This window comes from Mus caroli, chromosome 11 (genome assembly GCF_900094665.2).
Source record: "Mus caroli chromosome 11, CAROLI_EIJ_v1.1, whole genome shotgun sequence".
Taxonomy (NCBI): domain Eukaryota; kingdom Metazoa; phylum Chordata; class Mammalia; order Rodentia; family Muridae; genus Mus; species Mus caroli.
Window position 1 is genome coordinate 94,885,353 of NC_034580.1, and position 13,049 is coordinate 94,898,401.

Consider the following 13,049-nt stretch of genomic DNA (forward strand, 5'->3'; position numbering starts at 1 on the left):
ACTGTGGGTGTGGATAACCCATCTCCTTCTCCTGTCCCCAGGGCTTCTTCCGACGCAGCATCCAGAAGAACATGGTGTATACATGTCACCGGGACAAGAACTGCATCATCAACAAGGTGACCCGGAACCGCTGCCAGTACTGCCGGCTGCAGAAATGCTTTGAAGTGGGCATGTCCAAGGAGTGTGAGTGTCGCAGGGCCAGGGGCCAAGCCCCGCCCAAGGTGGGGCGTTCAGGGGTGCTGCGTGTGTGTGTGTGTGTGTGTGTGTGTGTGTGTGCGCGCGCGCACACGCGTGCCTGTGTGCCTGTGTGTACATGTGGGAACATGTGTGCCGCGGCAGGCGGGCAAGTTTCTAGTTAAGGATGCTTTGTAGATAACACCACAAACCTGGGAGTCTAGCTGGCTGCGTGTCCGTGGATCGCTTGGTGTTAAGCCCAGAATGCACAGAGCGGTCCCCTTAGCATGGTGGTTACATGTATGCATGCTTGTGTATGGGGTGCCTGCCCCCAGGATAGCTTTCTTCTGGATTTTGCTTGGCTTTGGGGTGTGGCTCACTAGCTTATCCCAGTCCCTCCTGTAACTTAGGGGAGAGGCCTGAACTCGAAAAGGTGTGAAGTTGGTCTATATGTATGGGGGGGCTGACATAGGACCCCTTGAAGCCATTGTCAGGATAAGCCTGGAACCCTGAGTTGGAAGAGAATTGGGCTTCTCAGATCCCAGAGGAAAGGGGGTTTCCAGTTTGGGCTCAGCTGAGGCCCTGACGGAGGGAGGGACAGAGGGGAGGGCTGGACGGGGAGACCCTCTTGTGTTGAATCATGGGTGTTGCCATGGTGACCAGTGATTGATGATGTCAGAGATAAATGACGCTGACAGACGCCTCCTTGTCTGCGTGGCCGTTGCCATGGAGCCCGAGCCTTGGGGGATGAGGTGGGGGAGGGGGCTGCAAGACCCCCTCCAGCCCTTTGTGGGGAGGGGTGCTGAGAAAGATGGTTCTGACTAATGCACCAGCAGCCCCAGCCAGGAATTGGGGGGCTGGATATCCTGCTGCCTTCTGTCACCAGAGACACGGGAGTGCTGGTCTTGTACTCAGGAAGTAGTGACGGTCCTCTGCAGAGTCTGTGACAACTTGGGACGTGCAGAACTGAGACCTTTTAGTAAAGGGGCCGCCACTTCCTTCTCCCTTTGCCCCACCTTCCTTCTTTGAACTATTAGGAGCACAGGACGAGGGTGGGGACCCCCTCTCCTTCCCACAACAACTCCCCCTTTCTTTCTCTCCCTCCTCTCCCTCTCCCGGCTGCTCCGTGCCCCGGAGCTGAGCAGCTGCCATTTCAATAGAATTAAAGCTTCCGAATGATAAACGTCTTGTCACAGCTGCAATTTTCTCTTCCCAAATTATCCCCCACTCTGCCTCTCCCTTCTCTCCCCTGCACTTTATTGAATTTGCAGAATCGACATGAGTGATCTCCAAATTATGCCAGCTTCCCCCCCCCGTCACCCCCCCCAGTCCCCTCCCTGGACCCCCACCCCCACCCTTCCTTCCTCCCGCGTCAGCAGCCGCCACGGAGGCCCTGTGAGTGATTGTGTGTCTGGGATAATCGGCTGGTAACGACCCCATCGCTTCTTTAAAGCCCGAGCGGTGTGTGCGGCTCAGCGCCCCCCTCCCGGCGATCTGTCAGCTCCCCAGCTAATGGGCCAAGAGATTCTTCTGCCAGGGGGCCCCCATTCTCTGGTTGGGGAGCCTTATTCCCTGCCTGCTCAGGGAAGCTGCTTTGAGCCAGTCTTAGGAATCCCCCAGGGAGATCGCTGCCAGGAGAGCTGGGACAGCAGGGATTCCTGGCAGGCACCAAAGCGGGGACTCAGTGTGCGTGACTGCCAACCTGGGCACATGATCTTAGAGTGTGGGCTGCTGCCGTGGGTGCATGACGACAGGGTACCACACACTGGCCGAGGGCATGTGTGCACATGTGTGGTGTGGCCTCAGTCACAGTCCCAGGGCCTAGAATAGGATTTAGGATATGAGTCAGACAGACATGGAGGGTTAGTGTGGGACACTGTTTTGTGGATCTGTCTGTCTGTCTGGGTGGTGGACAGCATAGGCTGGATGACCCCGAGCTGAAAGCAGTCACTCTAACCAACCCATGTCCCCCCTTTCACCCTCCCCCCCCGCCCCCCGCAGCGGTGCGAAATGATCGAAACAAAAAGAAGAAAGAGGCACCCAAGCCCGAGTGCTCAGAGAGCTACACGCTGACGCCTGAGGTGGGCGAGCTCATTGAGAAGGTTCGCAAAGCGCACCAGGAGACCTTCCCAGCCCTTTGCCAGCTGGGCAAGTACACTACGGTATGCCAGCCGCGAGGGGTGCCGCACACCCGGGCCACCTCTGCTGCCCTTCCCCTGTCTCCTCCTACACTGTCAGGAAGCGTAGGCTGGGAGGAGGGCGAAAGGCAGCGAGCGGCCAGGCTGAAGCGGGTGCCGGTGCCTTAGCCGAGGCCCTGACCCTCCCTGCCTCCCCCAGAACAACAGCTCAGAACAACGCGTCTCCCTGGACATTGACCTCTGGGACAAGTTCAGTGAACTCTCCACCAAGTGCATCATTAAGACTGTGGAGTTCGCCAAGCAGCTTCCCGGCTTTACCACCCTCACCATCGCTGACCAGATCACCCTCCTCAAGGCTGCCTGCCTGGATATCCTGGTGAGGGTCTACCCCTGCTCTCCAGCCGGGTTCCGGCCCTTGTAGGATCTGTTCCCAGCCAGATGGCCACTTTCCCCGATGCCTTCCCCGAATCTGAATCCCCCACCGCTCACGTTGGGCTACTTTCTTCCACTCCTGCGGGCACCTTGTCCACTTAGCTGTGTCGTGGGAAGGTGGCATTTTCCTGGGAACAGGAAGTGGAAAGGTCTGCTGCTGGGACACAGTGCTGGATGGAGTTGGCACGCCAGAGCGTTTGGTGGCCTGAGTTGTGAGCGGGATGCTGGACGTAATAAGAACTGTCCCGAGTGGAGGCTAAGAGGACTCCCCATAATCTCTCTCAAGGGTTCAGTCCACCACCTATTCCTTCAAAGACACATCCTAGGTGGAGAACTAGAAGTGTGAAGAGGCTTCTGGGAAGGGAAGGGCATCGGGTGCCGGGTCCCCAGTGCACAGATGGGGGAGGCGCCATCGGGCACGAACTGTTGGGGTTGAATGGGATGGTCCTAGGAACAGATCTGCCTTGTTTCTTGCTGGCTGGAAACTCCTTTCCCTCCTGATTTCTCTATACGAAGGCAGCGTGGCCTAGATCTGCTGCCCGGAGCAGTAGTGGTGGAGATGCGCGCCTATTTAAATTTAATTACAATTAGACTCAGTTCAGTCCCTCGGTTGCATTAGCCACCTCTCGAGTGCTCGGTAGCCACATGGGGCCGGTGGCTACTGCCTCGGATGCTGCAGACAGAACCTTTCCATCACTGGAGGAAATTCTTGTCAGCCAGCCATGCTCTGGCTGCTTGCCAGGGCGAGAGAGAGGCCTCTGGGGATGCTGGAACTGGTGTGCCAGGGGCTAGGCCAGAAGGTGGGGGCGCCTCCAGCCTCTGAACCTTGTGTACACCCTCTGCACCCAGATTCTGCGAATCTGCACGCGGTACACGCCTGAGCAAGACACAATGACCTTCTCAGATGGACTGACCCTGAACCGGACTCAGATGCACAACGCTGGTTTTGGCCCCCTCACCGACTTGGTTTTTGCCTTCGCCAACCAGCTGCTGCCCCTGGAGATGGACGACGCTGAGACTGGACTGCTCAGTGCCATCTGCCTCATCTGTGGAGGTGGGTGAGGCGTTGGCAACTCTTAGGAGGCACGTGGAGGCCTGGAGGGGCAGGTCCAGACTCTGGGCACACAAGACCAGGGTCTCAGGCAGCAAGCACCAGTCCAAAGGGTCAAGAATAAGACCCAGGCTGGACGTGGTGGCGCACGCCTTTAATCCCAGCACTTGGGAGGCAGAGGCAGGTGGATTTCTGAGTTTGAGGCCAGCCTGGTCTACAGAGTGAGTTCCAGGACAGCCAGGACTATACAGAGAAACCCTGTCTCGAAAAACAAAAACAAACAAACAAACAAACAAAAAGAATAAGACCCAGTTAATAGTTAATGTTAGTTATTATTTTATTCCACTTTGACCATGTCCCACTGCTGTAGTAATGATGGTGACCTGCTGGGACTTCCCTGCTTTCTCTGAGGAGCGCTACCCGTGTTGGGCTCCACCACCACAGCTGCTGAGCTTTGAGAAGCCCACACCCCACTCTTTTTTTTTTAGAGTAGAAAGCTTGTCTTCTTGCCTACCAGCCCAGAGCTTCTCTTCCTGGCCTACCCTGTGGCCAGGTATGTGGGAGCAGCCTTCTGCCCTCTGTGACTTGGGCAGACCCGCCCCCAAGTGGCCAGATCTGGGAAAGCAGCTGTGTGTATTCTCGGTTGGTGGAGTTGGCTAGGGGTGGGGTGGGGCTCCTGCTCAGGGACAGTTTTGTGGTCAGACCGACAGGACCTGGAGCAGCCAGACAAGGTGGACATGCTGCAGGAGCCGTTGCTGGAAGCACTGAAAGTCTACGTCCGGAAGCGGAGGCCCAGCCGACCCCACATGTTCCCCAAGATGCTGATGAAGATCACAGACCTTCGGAGCATCAGCGCCAAGGGTGAGTGTCATCTTCACCACCAGGAGTGGTTTCCAACATAAGGGGTCGCAACCCCTCTGGGGTCACATGACTCATAGTGAGCCTCGTGTCAGGTGTTTACCTGACAGTTCATAACAGCACAATTACAGATTTGAAGTAGCAACGGAATCATTTTATGGTTGGGGGTCACCATAACATGAGGAACTGTATTAAAGGGTTGCAGCATTAGGAAGGCTGAGAACCATTGCCCTAGAGGAAGGCCCACCCAGGACTGGCTTAGGACCACTGCCCACAGTCAAGCTGGCACCTCATGTCTTGGCATCTACATGGTGTCTTCCTCGTCTGAACCTGGCATGACCCCATCTGTCTAGGCTGGGACTCTCTAGCTGTTACTTCTCCGTGGTACTTTAAGACAGGCCTCCGTAATAGGTCACGTGGGTGTGGTCTATGAAAACAGGCATTTGCCAGCTCTGAGCCTCAGTTTCCTGGGCGGTGGGGGGTGGTGGGGTGGGGTGGCGATAGTGTTTGGAAGCACCTGCTGGATTAAACATGAGACATAGGGGACAAATCTAGATAAGCCAAGCCTGAATTTAGAATGCTTCACCCAGTTACCACACCGTGGGCTCAGGAGAGCAGGCCTGTGATGCAGGCACGAGCCCCAGGTGCATGGTAGATGCCCAGGTGGGTGGCACTGGTCCCCTCACCCTGTGACCCTTCTGGGCCAGGTCTCTGACACCCACCTCCTTCCCCACAGGAGCTGAACGCGTGATCACATTGAAGATGGAGATCCCAGGCTCCATGCCACCGCTGATCCAGGAAATGCTGGAGAACTCTGAGGGCTTGGACACTCTAAGCGGACAGTCGGGGGGCGGAACACGAGATGGGGGTGGCCTGGCCCCCCCTCCGGGTAGCTGTAGCCCCAGCCTCAGTCCCAGCTCCCACAGAAGCAGCCCGGCCACCCAATCCCCATGACCACCTCGACACACGGACAGCCCTCACCCCTGCCCTGGCTTTCTCTGCCTTCCTGCTGGCCGTGTGACCTGTCAGCCCCGGGCCCACTTGTCCTCTCAGACAGAACTGGGTACCTTCCAGGGGGGAAAGGAGGGAGAAGGCAGTGACACTGTGGACAGAGGCCTGGACCCAAGATGGACTGCCCTCTTCCGGCAGCCTGGGCTGGCATCAGGGGCCAGGCATTGAGCCACATGAGGACCTGGGCCTGAGCCCTCACCCACCTTGCCACGTCTTCATCACCAGCAAACGCCGGGACCTGGCTCCTTGTCCTCGGAACTCAAGCCATCGCTCCCCAGATGGGGACTTTCCCCCAACCCGCGCTTTGGATGGTGACAGAGGGTGCCCAGGGTGGGGGAGACCCCCTGTACATATCCTGCGTACCAACCCCCAGATATTAATTCTCGCTGGTTTTGTTTTTATTTTAATTTTTTTGTTTTTTTGTTTTTGTTTTGTTTTTTGTTTTTTTTTTAATAAGAATTTTCATTTTAAGCACATTTATACTGAAGGAATTTGTGCTGTGTATTGGGGGAGCTGGATCTCGAGCTGAAGGGGGTGGGGTCCCGGGGACGGGCAGGGCTCAGAAGGGATCCCCTCTCCCTTGATGTCCCAGCGGATGCTCCCACATCCCAGTCTTTGCTCCTCAGTTTTCTCTAATACTGTGAAATACTAACTTTCCAAGGCCACCTCCCCTATCCCGTGCAGGAAAGCAACTTCCCTTCCCCCCTCTGCCCAGCCACTGGGTGTGGGAATCTTGGGCAGCTATCCCTGGGAGGAGAGGATCCTGGCTTTTGGCTTGTCCCCCTACCCACCAATAATCAGGGTAAGGGTGAAGCTGGGGCCCCTGGGATAGGCTGTTCCTCCTCACTGCCCGTCAGAGCTCACTTCATCCAAGCCCCAGCCCCACTGTGAAGGGGCCGGCTAAGGGGTCCAAGTTACCCCAGCCCCCAGCCTCATAGCCACCAGCACCCCATGGGGCCCTTCAACACACACACACACACACAGCCTGAGTTCCTCCAATTCCCCCAGCCTACCCCCAACCCCTCTTGGCCCCCTCCTTGCCCCGCAGGACGGGACTCCAGGGGGTCCCCTCCCCTACACCCCTGGGCTGGGGGAGCAGGCTCTACCTTGCCCTCCTGCCTGGGTGGGGTCTCACCCTGGAGCCCACTGGCGCACCTGTTCCTGCTGGGTTTCCACTGAGATCTACTGGAGAAAGAATAAAGTTCTATTTATTCTATAATGCTTCTGCCTCTCTGCCTCCACCCTCTCCTCTCCCTGTCTGGGCAGGGGACTCAAGACGGGAACTTTCTACAGGCTCTGGGTCACCGTGGCTTGGCACAAGCACTAAGTGCCAAAGGCTTGGCCAGAGACCCTGAGAACTGAGATAGACCCAATCTGGCAGTGGCCTCAAACCAGGGGCAGGGAGAGTCTCACCTACAGCACAGGATTCTGGGAAAGGAGAGCTGAGCAGGAGGAGGAGGAATGCCCCTCCCCACAATCTGAGAGGGGAAGCCAGTCCTTGGCCTCAGAGCCCCTGGCCTTGAAGTTACCCAGTGACAGACCAGTGGCTACACTTGATGTTCACACAATCCTGCCACTATCAGTTCCTTACTGTCATATCTCAGCCCAGGGAAACCAGTGTCCTTCCTTGACCAGGGTGACACACAGTGACAAGTTGGACATCAGCACTCAGGGTCCCTGCTCAACCTGGGGTTCTTCCTTGGGGAAACACTTCTGAGACACCAGATTCATCACGTACCCCAAGGTGCTTGGAGTCCCTCTGTCCTTGGCAGGGAAGCTGAGCCAACGGGTTCTTTCCCTAGAGGCTCTAGCCATGTCTAGGTCAGCCACTAGGTGGCAGCAGCTGCTCACTTAACTCACTGTCTCGGGAGCACTGGGAAGGTACTTCACTAGTAATTTTTCTAATGTGGTTATTTAGCTGAAATAAATGTACACGGGAGGGGCTGGTGAGATGGCTTAGTGGGTAGAGATGGCTTAGAGCACACTGAAAGCTCTTCATTCTGAAGGTCCTGAGTTCAAATCCCAGCAACCACATGGTTGGCTCACAACCATCCCTAATGAGATCTGATGCCCTCTTCTGGTGTGTCTAAAGATGGCTACAGTGTACTTACATATAATAAAAAAATAAATCTTTAAAAAAAAATGTACACGGTCTTCCAAGAACCAGTATGCGCTTGAGGAGTCATAGGCAATAGGACTACTACAAGTTCAAGGCCAGCCTGGTGTGTAACACAGCAAGTTCTAGGATAGCCTGGACTACATAGTAAAATCTTGCCCTAAAAAAGGAAAAACCAGGGTGTTTGCTATCACATAGCATTATAGAGCAAGAACAAAGAGTAGGGATTTCACTACACTAATAAATACTTTAAGGCTGGAGAGGTGGCTCACAACCATCCATAATAAGATCTGACGCCCTCTTCTGGAGTGTCTGAAGACAGCTACAGTGTACTTACATATAATAAATAAATCTTTTTTAAAAAAAATTCATTTCTTTAGTTGATGTAATGAGCACACTGCCTCTCTCTTCAGACACACCAGAAGAGGGAGTTTGAGGCAGGCAGATCTCTGTGAGTTTGAGGCCAGTCTGGTATATAGATTGAGTTCCAGGACAGCCAGGGTTACACACAGAGATACCCTGTTGAGAGAGAGAGACAGGAGGAGAAAAGAAACTCAACTCAGGAAGGGTTCTGGGTTAGCAGTGGTTCAAGCATGTGAGTACTTGTTCAGCATATGCGGGTCCTGATGTCTGTCCCCAGCACAGAAGAAACAAGAAACAGGGAAACTAGCCGGGCGTTGGTGGCGCACGCCTTTAATCCCAGCACTCGGGAGGCAGAGGCAGGTGGATTTCTGAGTTCGAGGCCAGCCTGGTCTACAGAGTGAGTTCCGGGACAGCCAGGGCTACACAGAGAAACCCTGTCTCGAAAAACCAAAAAAGAAAAAAAAGAAAGAAAGAAACAGGGAAACTAAAGAGAGGATGGAGGTACAAACTGACCTATCTAACGTCCAGAGACAAAAAAAGGCAAACATCGTTTCATACACAAAATAGGTGAACTGACAACTTGTACAACTCCCGTTTCTGTGTGCTTGCAGATAGACGCCCACAGACGCTAAGAGGATGGTGGGTCCCCTGGAGATGGAGTCACCTGACATGGGGTGCTGGGAACTGAGCTCAAGTTCTCTGGGAGAACAGAGGGCTTCTAAACTGCTCAGCCATCTCTCTGGGCCCTCCAAGTGGCTCTTGACTATATGAACAAACGTCCAATAGGACACTAAGTTGTGTGAGGCCTGGGTGATGTGGCAGAGCAGGAAAGGAGCTTGCCAGCAAGCCTGACGCCCTGAGTCTGATCCCCAGGACCTGTGTGAGGAGAGAACTTCCACAGCTGTCCTCTGACCTCCACATTCACACCGTGGACACACATACATGTGTGCACACAGATATGTAGTAAAATACTTTGAGGGTCTGGAGCGATGATTCAGCGGTTAAGAGCCCTGACTGCTCTTCCAGAGCTCCTGAGTTCAAATCCCAACAACCACATGGTGGCTCACAACCATCTGTAATGAGATCTGACGCCCTCTTCTGGTGTGTGTCTGAAGATAGTGTCATAGTACTCAAATACGTAAAATAAATCTTTAAAAAACTTTTTTTTGAAAGTTTGTGTGATGATTTTGTGTATATTTGAAATTCTTCAGCTACCTATTTTTTGAGATTTTATACTTGCATATACTGAATTTTGATCAAATACATCCCCACTCCTCCACTTCTGCCCCCTCACCAGTGCCCCCCACAACTTCATGTACCCTTTTCATTTTTTTTTATATTTTATTTCCATTAGTATTCTGCCTCCATGTACGTCTGTGTAAGGGTGTCAGAACCCCTGGAACAGTTGTGAACTGCTATGTGGGTGCTGGGATTTGAACCTTGGTCCTTTAACAGCCCATGTTCTTAACTACTGACGCATCTCTCCAGCCTCATGTGCCCTATTTAAAAACCCACTGAGTCTACTTGGTGCTGCCTATGCACCCATAGGTGTAGGGCCACCTGCTAGATCATCCCTGAAGAAAACTCACTCCCTCTCTGAGGAGCTAGCAACTGCCAGTGGCTCCGCAGCTGGGGTGGGGCTTGGTGACCCCCTTTCCCATTCACCATGGCTGGCTTGACCTGAGCCTACATTATCTTTTAGGCAGGGTCTTTCACTGAGCCTGGAGTTCACAAACGTGGCTGGACCTGGACGGGCTGGCCAGCAAGCCACAGGACTCCCCTGCCTCTGTACCCCTGCACTTGCATCAATGGGCCCATTGTTTTTAGGTGGATGCTAAAGATCTGATCTCGGTTCTCCTGCCCTCAGGCCAATCGCTTACCACAGGCTATACCATCCCTCCAGCCTCTGGAACTTTCTTTCTTTCTTTCTTTTTTTTTTTTTTTATGTGTAAGTACACTGTAGCTGTCTTCAGACACTCCAGAAGAGGGCGCCAGGTCTCATTGCGGATGGTTGTGAGCCACCACATGGTGGTTGCTGGGATTTGAACTCTGGACCTTTGGAGGAGCAGTCGGGTGCTCTTACCCACTGAGCCATCTCACCAGCCCCCCTCTGGAACTTTCCGGATAAACTTTGGAGTGCTACCTTGAGGTTCATTGTCCCTTTCCATAAAATGCTAACAGGACATTTTGACAACAACCTAAAAGAGGCCCATGCATTGGTGAGGCCCCTCTTGGCGGAGTGTCTTCCCTGTGGTGACTTGCTGGGCGTGAGCTGTCTTTCCTGTTCCACAGTTCGTTGCTGTGAAGCAGTTTCTCCAGATTTTTCTGTTTTTGAGACAGGGTTTTGCTATGGAGTCCTGACTTGTTTAGATGCTACGTTTGGCGCTCCTCACAGAGTTCCCCTCGCTGTGCCTCCCAAGTTCTGGGATTAAAAGTGAGCGTGCTTGCACCTGACCTTTTTATTTTTTTAAGACATTGTCTCTTTATGTAACCCAGGTCTAGTGGTGACATTTTGAGTGGGATATATATTTTTTTAATTTATTATTTTTTTCCTGTCCTGTGAAAGTTTATCCTGGGTGCTCACAATGGTTAACAACATTCTTCATCTCTGTTGGTCTTGCTCTGTAGCTCGGGCAAGCCTGGAATTTTGAGATTCTTCTGCCTCAGCCTCTTAGAATCTGAGATTACAGTTGTATGCCGCCACACGTAGTTCACTCCAGCCTACTCAACCCTCTGTTTTTTGGACAGGGTCTCAGGTATTCCAGGATGACCCTGAATTCACTATATAATCAAGGATATAACCTAGCATTTCTGATCCTCCTGCCTCCACCTCCCGAGTGCTAGGATCCCTGTGCCTGGGGATCGAGCCCATGGTTTCCCTCTCAGTAAGCACTCCGCCAAACTGAACTCCACCTGCAGCCTCTACACTTTGGATTCCCATAATGCTTCCTCAAAGGCTATGGGAATGTCTCCTGGAGGCAGGCACACCCCCCTAGCCCCTAGCCGAGCTCTTGTGCCAAAACTCATCTTCCTTCCGCAAACAGAGGGACTCAGATCAGTAATGGACCCAAGTCAGAAGTCTTTCCCAATGAGACTCGAGAATCTATGCAGATGAGTCCCCTTCCTTCAGGACACTAACTGTGTGGGGTGTGAGGATAATTAGGTGGCTTGTTGTGATCAGAATTTGTCAGCAGCTCACATCTGGTTGTGAGTGACTATGGAGAAGGTACGGCTGCAGAGGCTGGGACAAGGGTGGCAGAAGCAGCATTCAGCCCTGAAGGGAGATTTACGCTGGCAAGGCTAAGTTCAAAAGGCGCTATTTAGGGCAGGAGCAGAGGCTGTGGGCAGCTCTAGGCAACAGCCGATCCTGGGCAGCTGCTGCAGGGGCGGAGAGGAGCAGACACAGGAGATGTTGATGAGAGAGGTGTAGGTGACTGGTGTCTTACAGAAAACAAGCTGCAGATGGTGGGACAACAGCTGGCAGAGGTGGTCCCACTGGCTGGAGGTGCGCCAGCAAGGGAGTGGACCAATTAAGATCCAATGGACTGGCCGGGCATGGTGGCACACGCCTTTAATCCCAGCACTTGGGAGGCAGAGGCAGGCGGATTTCTGAGATCGAGGCCAGCCTGGTCTACAAAGTGAGTTCCAGGACAGCCAGGGCTGTACAGTGAAACCCTGTCTCGAACCCCTCCCCCCCCCCCAAAAAAAAAAGATCTGATGGACCGTTTCTAAGTTGCTCCTTACCACATCCATCCATGTTCGATCAACTCCAGCCACACTAGTCTCTCTATTGGCTTTGGCACACCTCCACCTCGAGGCTTGGCACTGGCCACCTGAATGCTTTTCTTGGAAACGGTCCCTTAAGTGTCACCTCCTCAGGAACATCGCTCTCCCCCTTATCTTTTCTGATGTCTTTCCCACCAGAATGCAAACTCTATGAGGACAAAGGTGTCGGCCTGTAGATGTAGGTGCCCGACATCTGGATCTGGGCTGCATGTGCCAGCCAGCCACACCCATGTATGCAGACTGGGCTGGTTTGAACTGGCATATACCTTATGTGTACAGTACACTCTAGATTTGTGTGAGAAAAAGAATGGGAAATATCTCTGATCCTTGCAGACACTGACGGACGGTGCGCTCAAGCGGGACTGTTTTGGATAAGTAGGTTAAAGAAAACAACACTACTTACATTAATCTTGCCTGTGTCGTTTGCTTTTTTAATGTGGTTGAATGAAAATTGGAAATTACATTGTAAGTATGGATGCGTGCTTTTAATCCTGGCTGTGGGAGACAGGGGCAGTCTCTGAAGTCACTGAATTTGAGGTCAGCCTCAAATTGAGGTCCTAGCCAGCCAGGGCTCTGTATCTATCTCAAAAAAAAAAAAAATTTCAAAAATCCTATCTCAGAAATCAAAATCAAACCTAAAAATTACATTGTGTCTCGTGTGCAACTGTATTGAATGTTAGTGATCTTGAACTGCTATTTGTTAAGTGACTATCTTTGAAAGGCAGCTGGACATCCACGAGTATGCTTGTGTGGAGGGCTCCAGGCTGTAGACCAGACATCCGAGAACCAGACTCGTCCACTGGGAGTGCGGGCATGGGCTTCAGCATGGTGATGGAGTGATGGAGCCCAAAACACTCACTATATGTCATGCCCAGATGGTACGCGGCTGGAACATGGGGTGCCTGACTGTAGCTCAGGGCAGAGAAAGCCATGTCTTGAGGCACGTTTTCTTCAAATGAGACCAAAAAACAAAGGCAGGCAGTGGGGGACGGGGTGAGGGGCAGGGCTTCAGAAAGTAAGACTGCACCCAACAGCATGTCTAAAACTGGCATCCCAAGTGGGCATGCTTGCCGGGGACAGAAACTTCAGGCTGGTTTGACCGATGGCAAGGTAGGGGTGG

The 13,049-nt window shown here is 53.1% G+C and overlaps 1 protein-coding gene across 7 annotated transcripts in view; it reads left to right on the plus strand.

The window, feature by feature from the left end:
- Nucleotides 1-6,880, plus strand: part of Rara (retinoic acid receptor alpha) — a 47,221-nt gene extending 40,341 nt beyond the window's left edge. For all 7 annotated transcript variants that reach the window (XM_029483722.1, XM_029483721.1, XM_021175765.2 and 4 more), the window contains 6 exons: nucleotides 42-183; nucleotides 2,176-2,336; nucleotides 2,512-2,688; nucleotides 3,594-3,798; nucleotides 4,498-4,656; nucleotides 5,390-6,880. In XM_029483722.1, the coding sequence (XP_029339582.1) occupies nucleotides 42-183; nucleotides 2,176-2,336; nucleotides 2,512-2,688; nucleotides 3,594-3,798; nucleotides 4,498-4,656; nucleotides 5,390-5,607 (1,062 nt within the window). In that variant the 3' untranslated portion in view covers nucleotides 5,608-6,880. The remainder of the gene's footprint in view (nucleotides 1-41; nucleotides 184-2,175; nucleotides 2,337-2,511; nucleotides 2,689-3,593; nucleotides 3,799-4,497; nucleotides 4,657-5,389) is intronic.
- The last annotated feature ends 6,169 nt before the right edge of the window (nucleotides 6,881-13,049 follow it).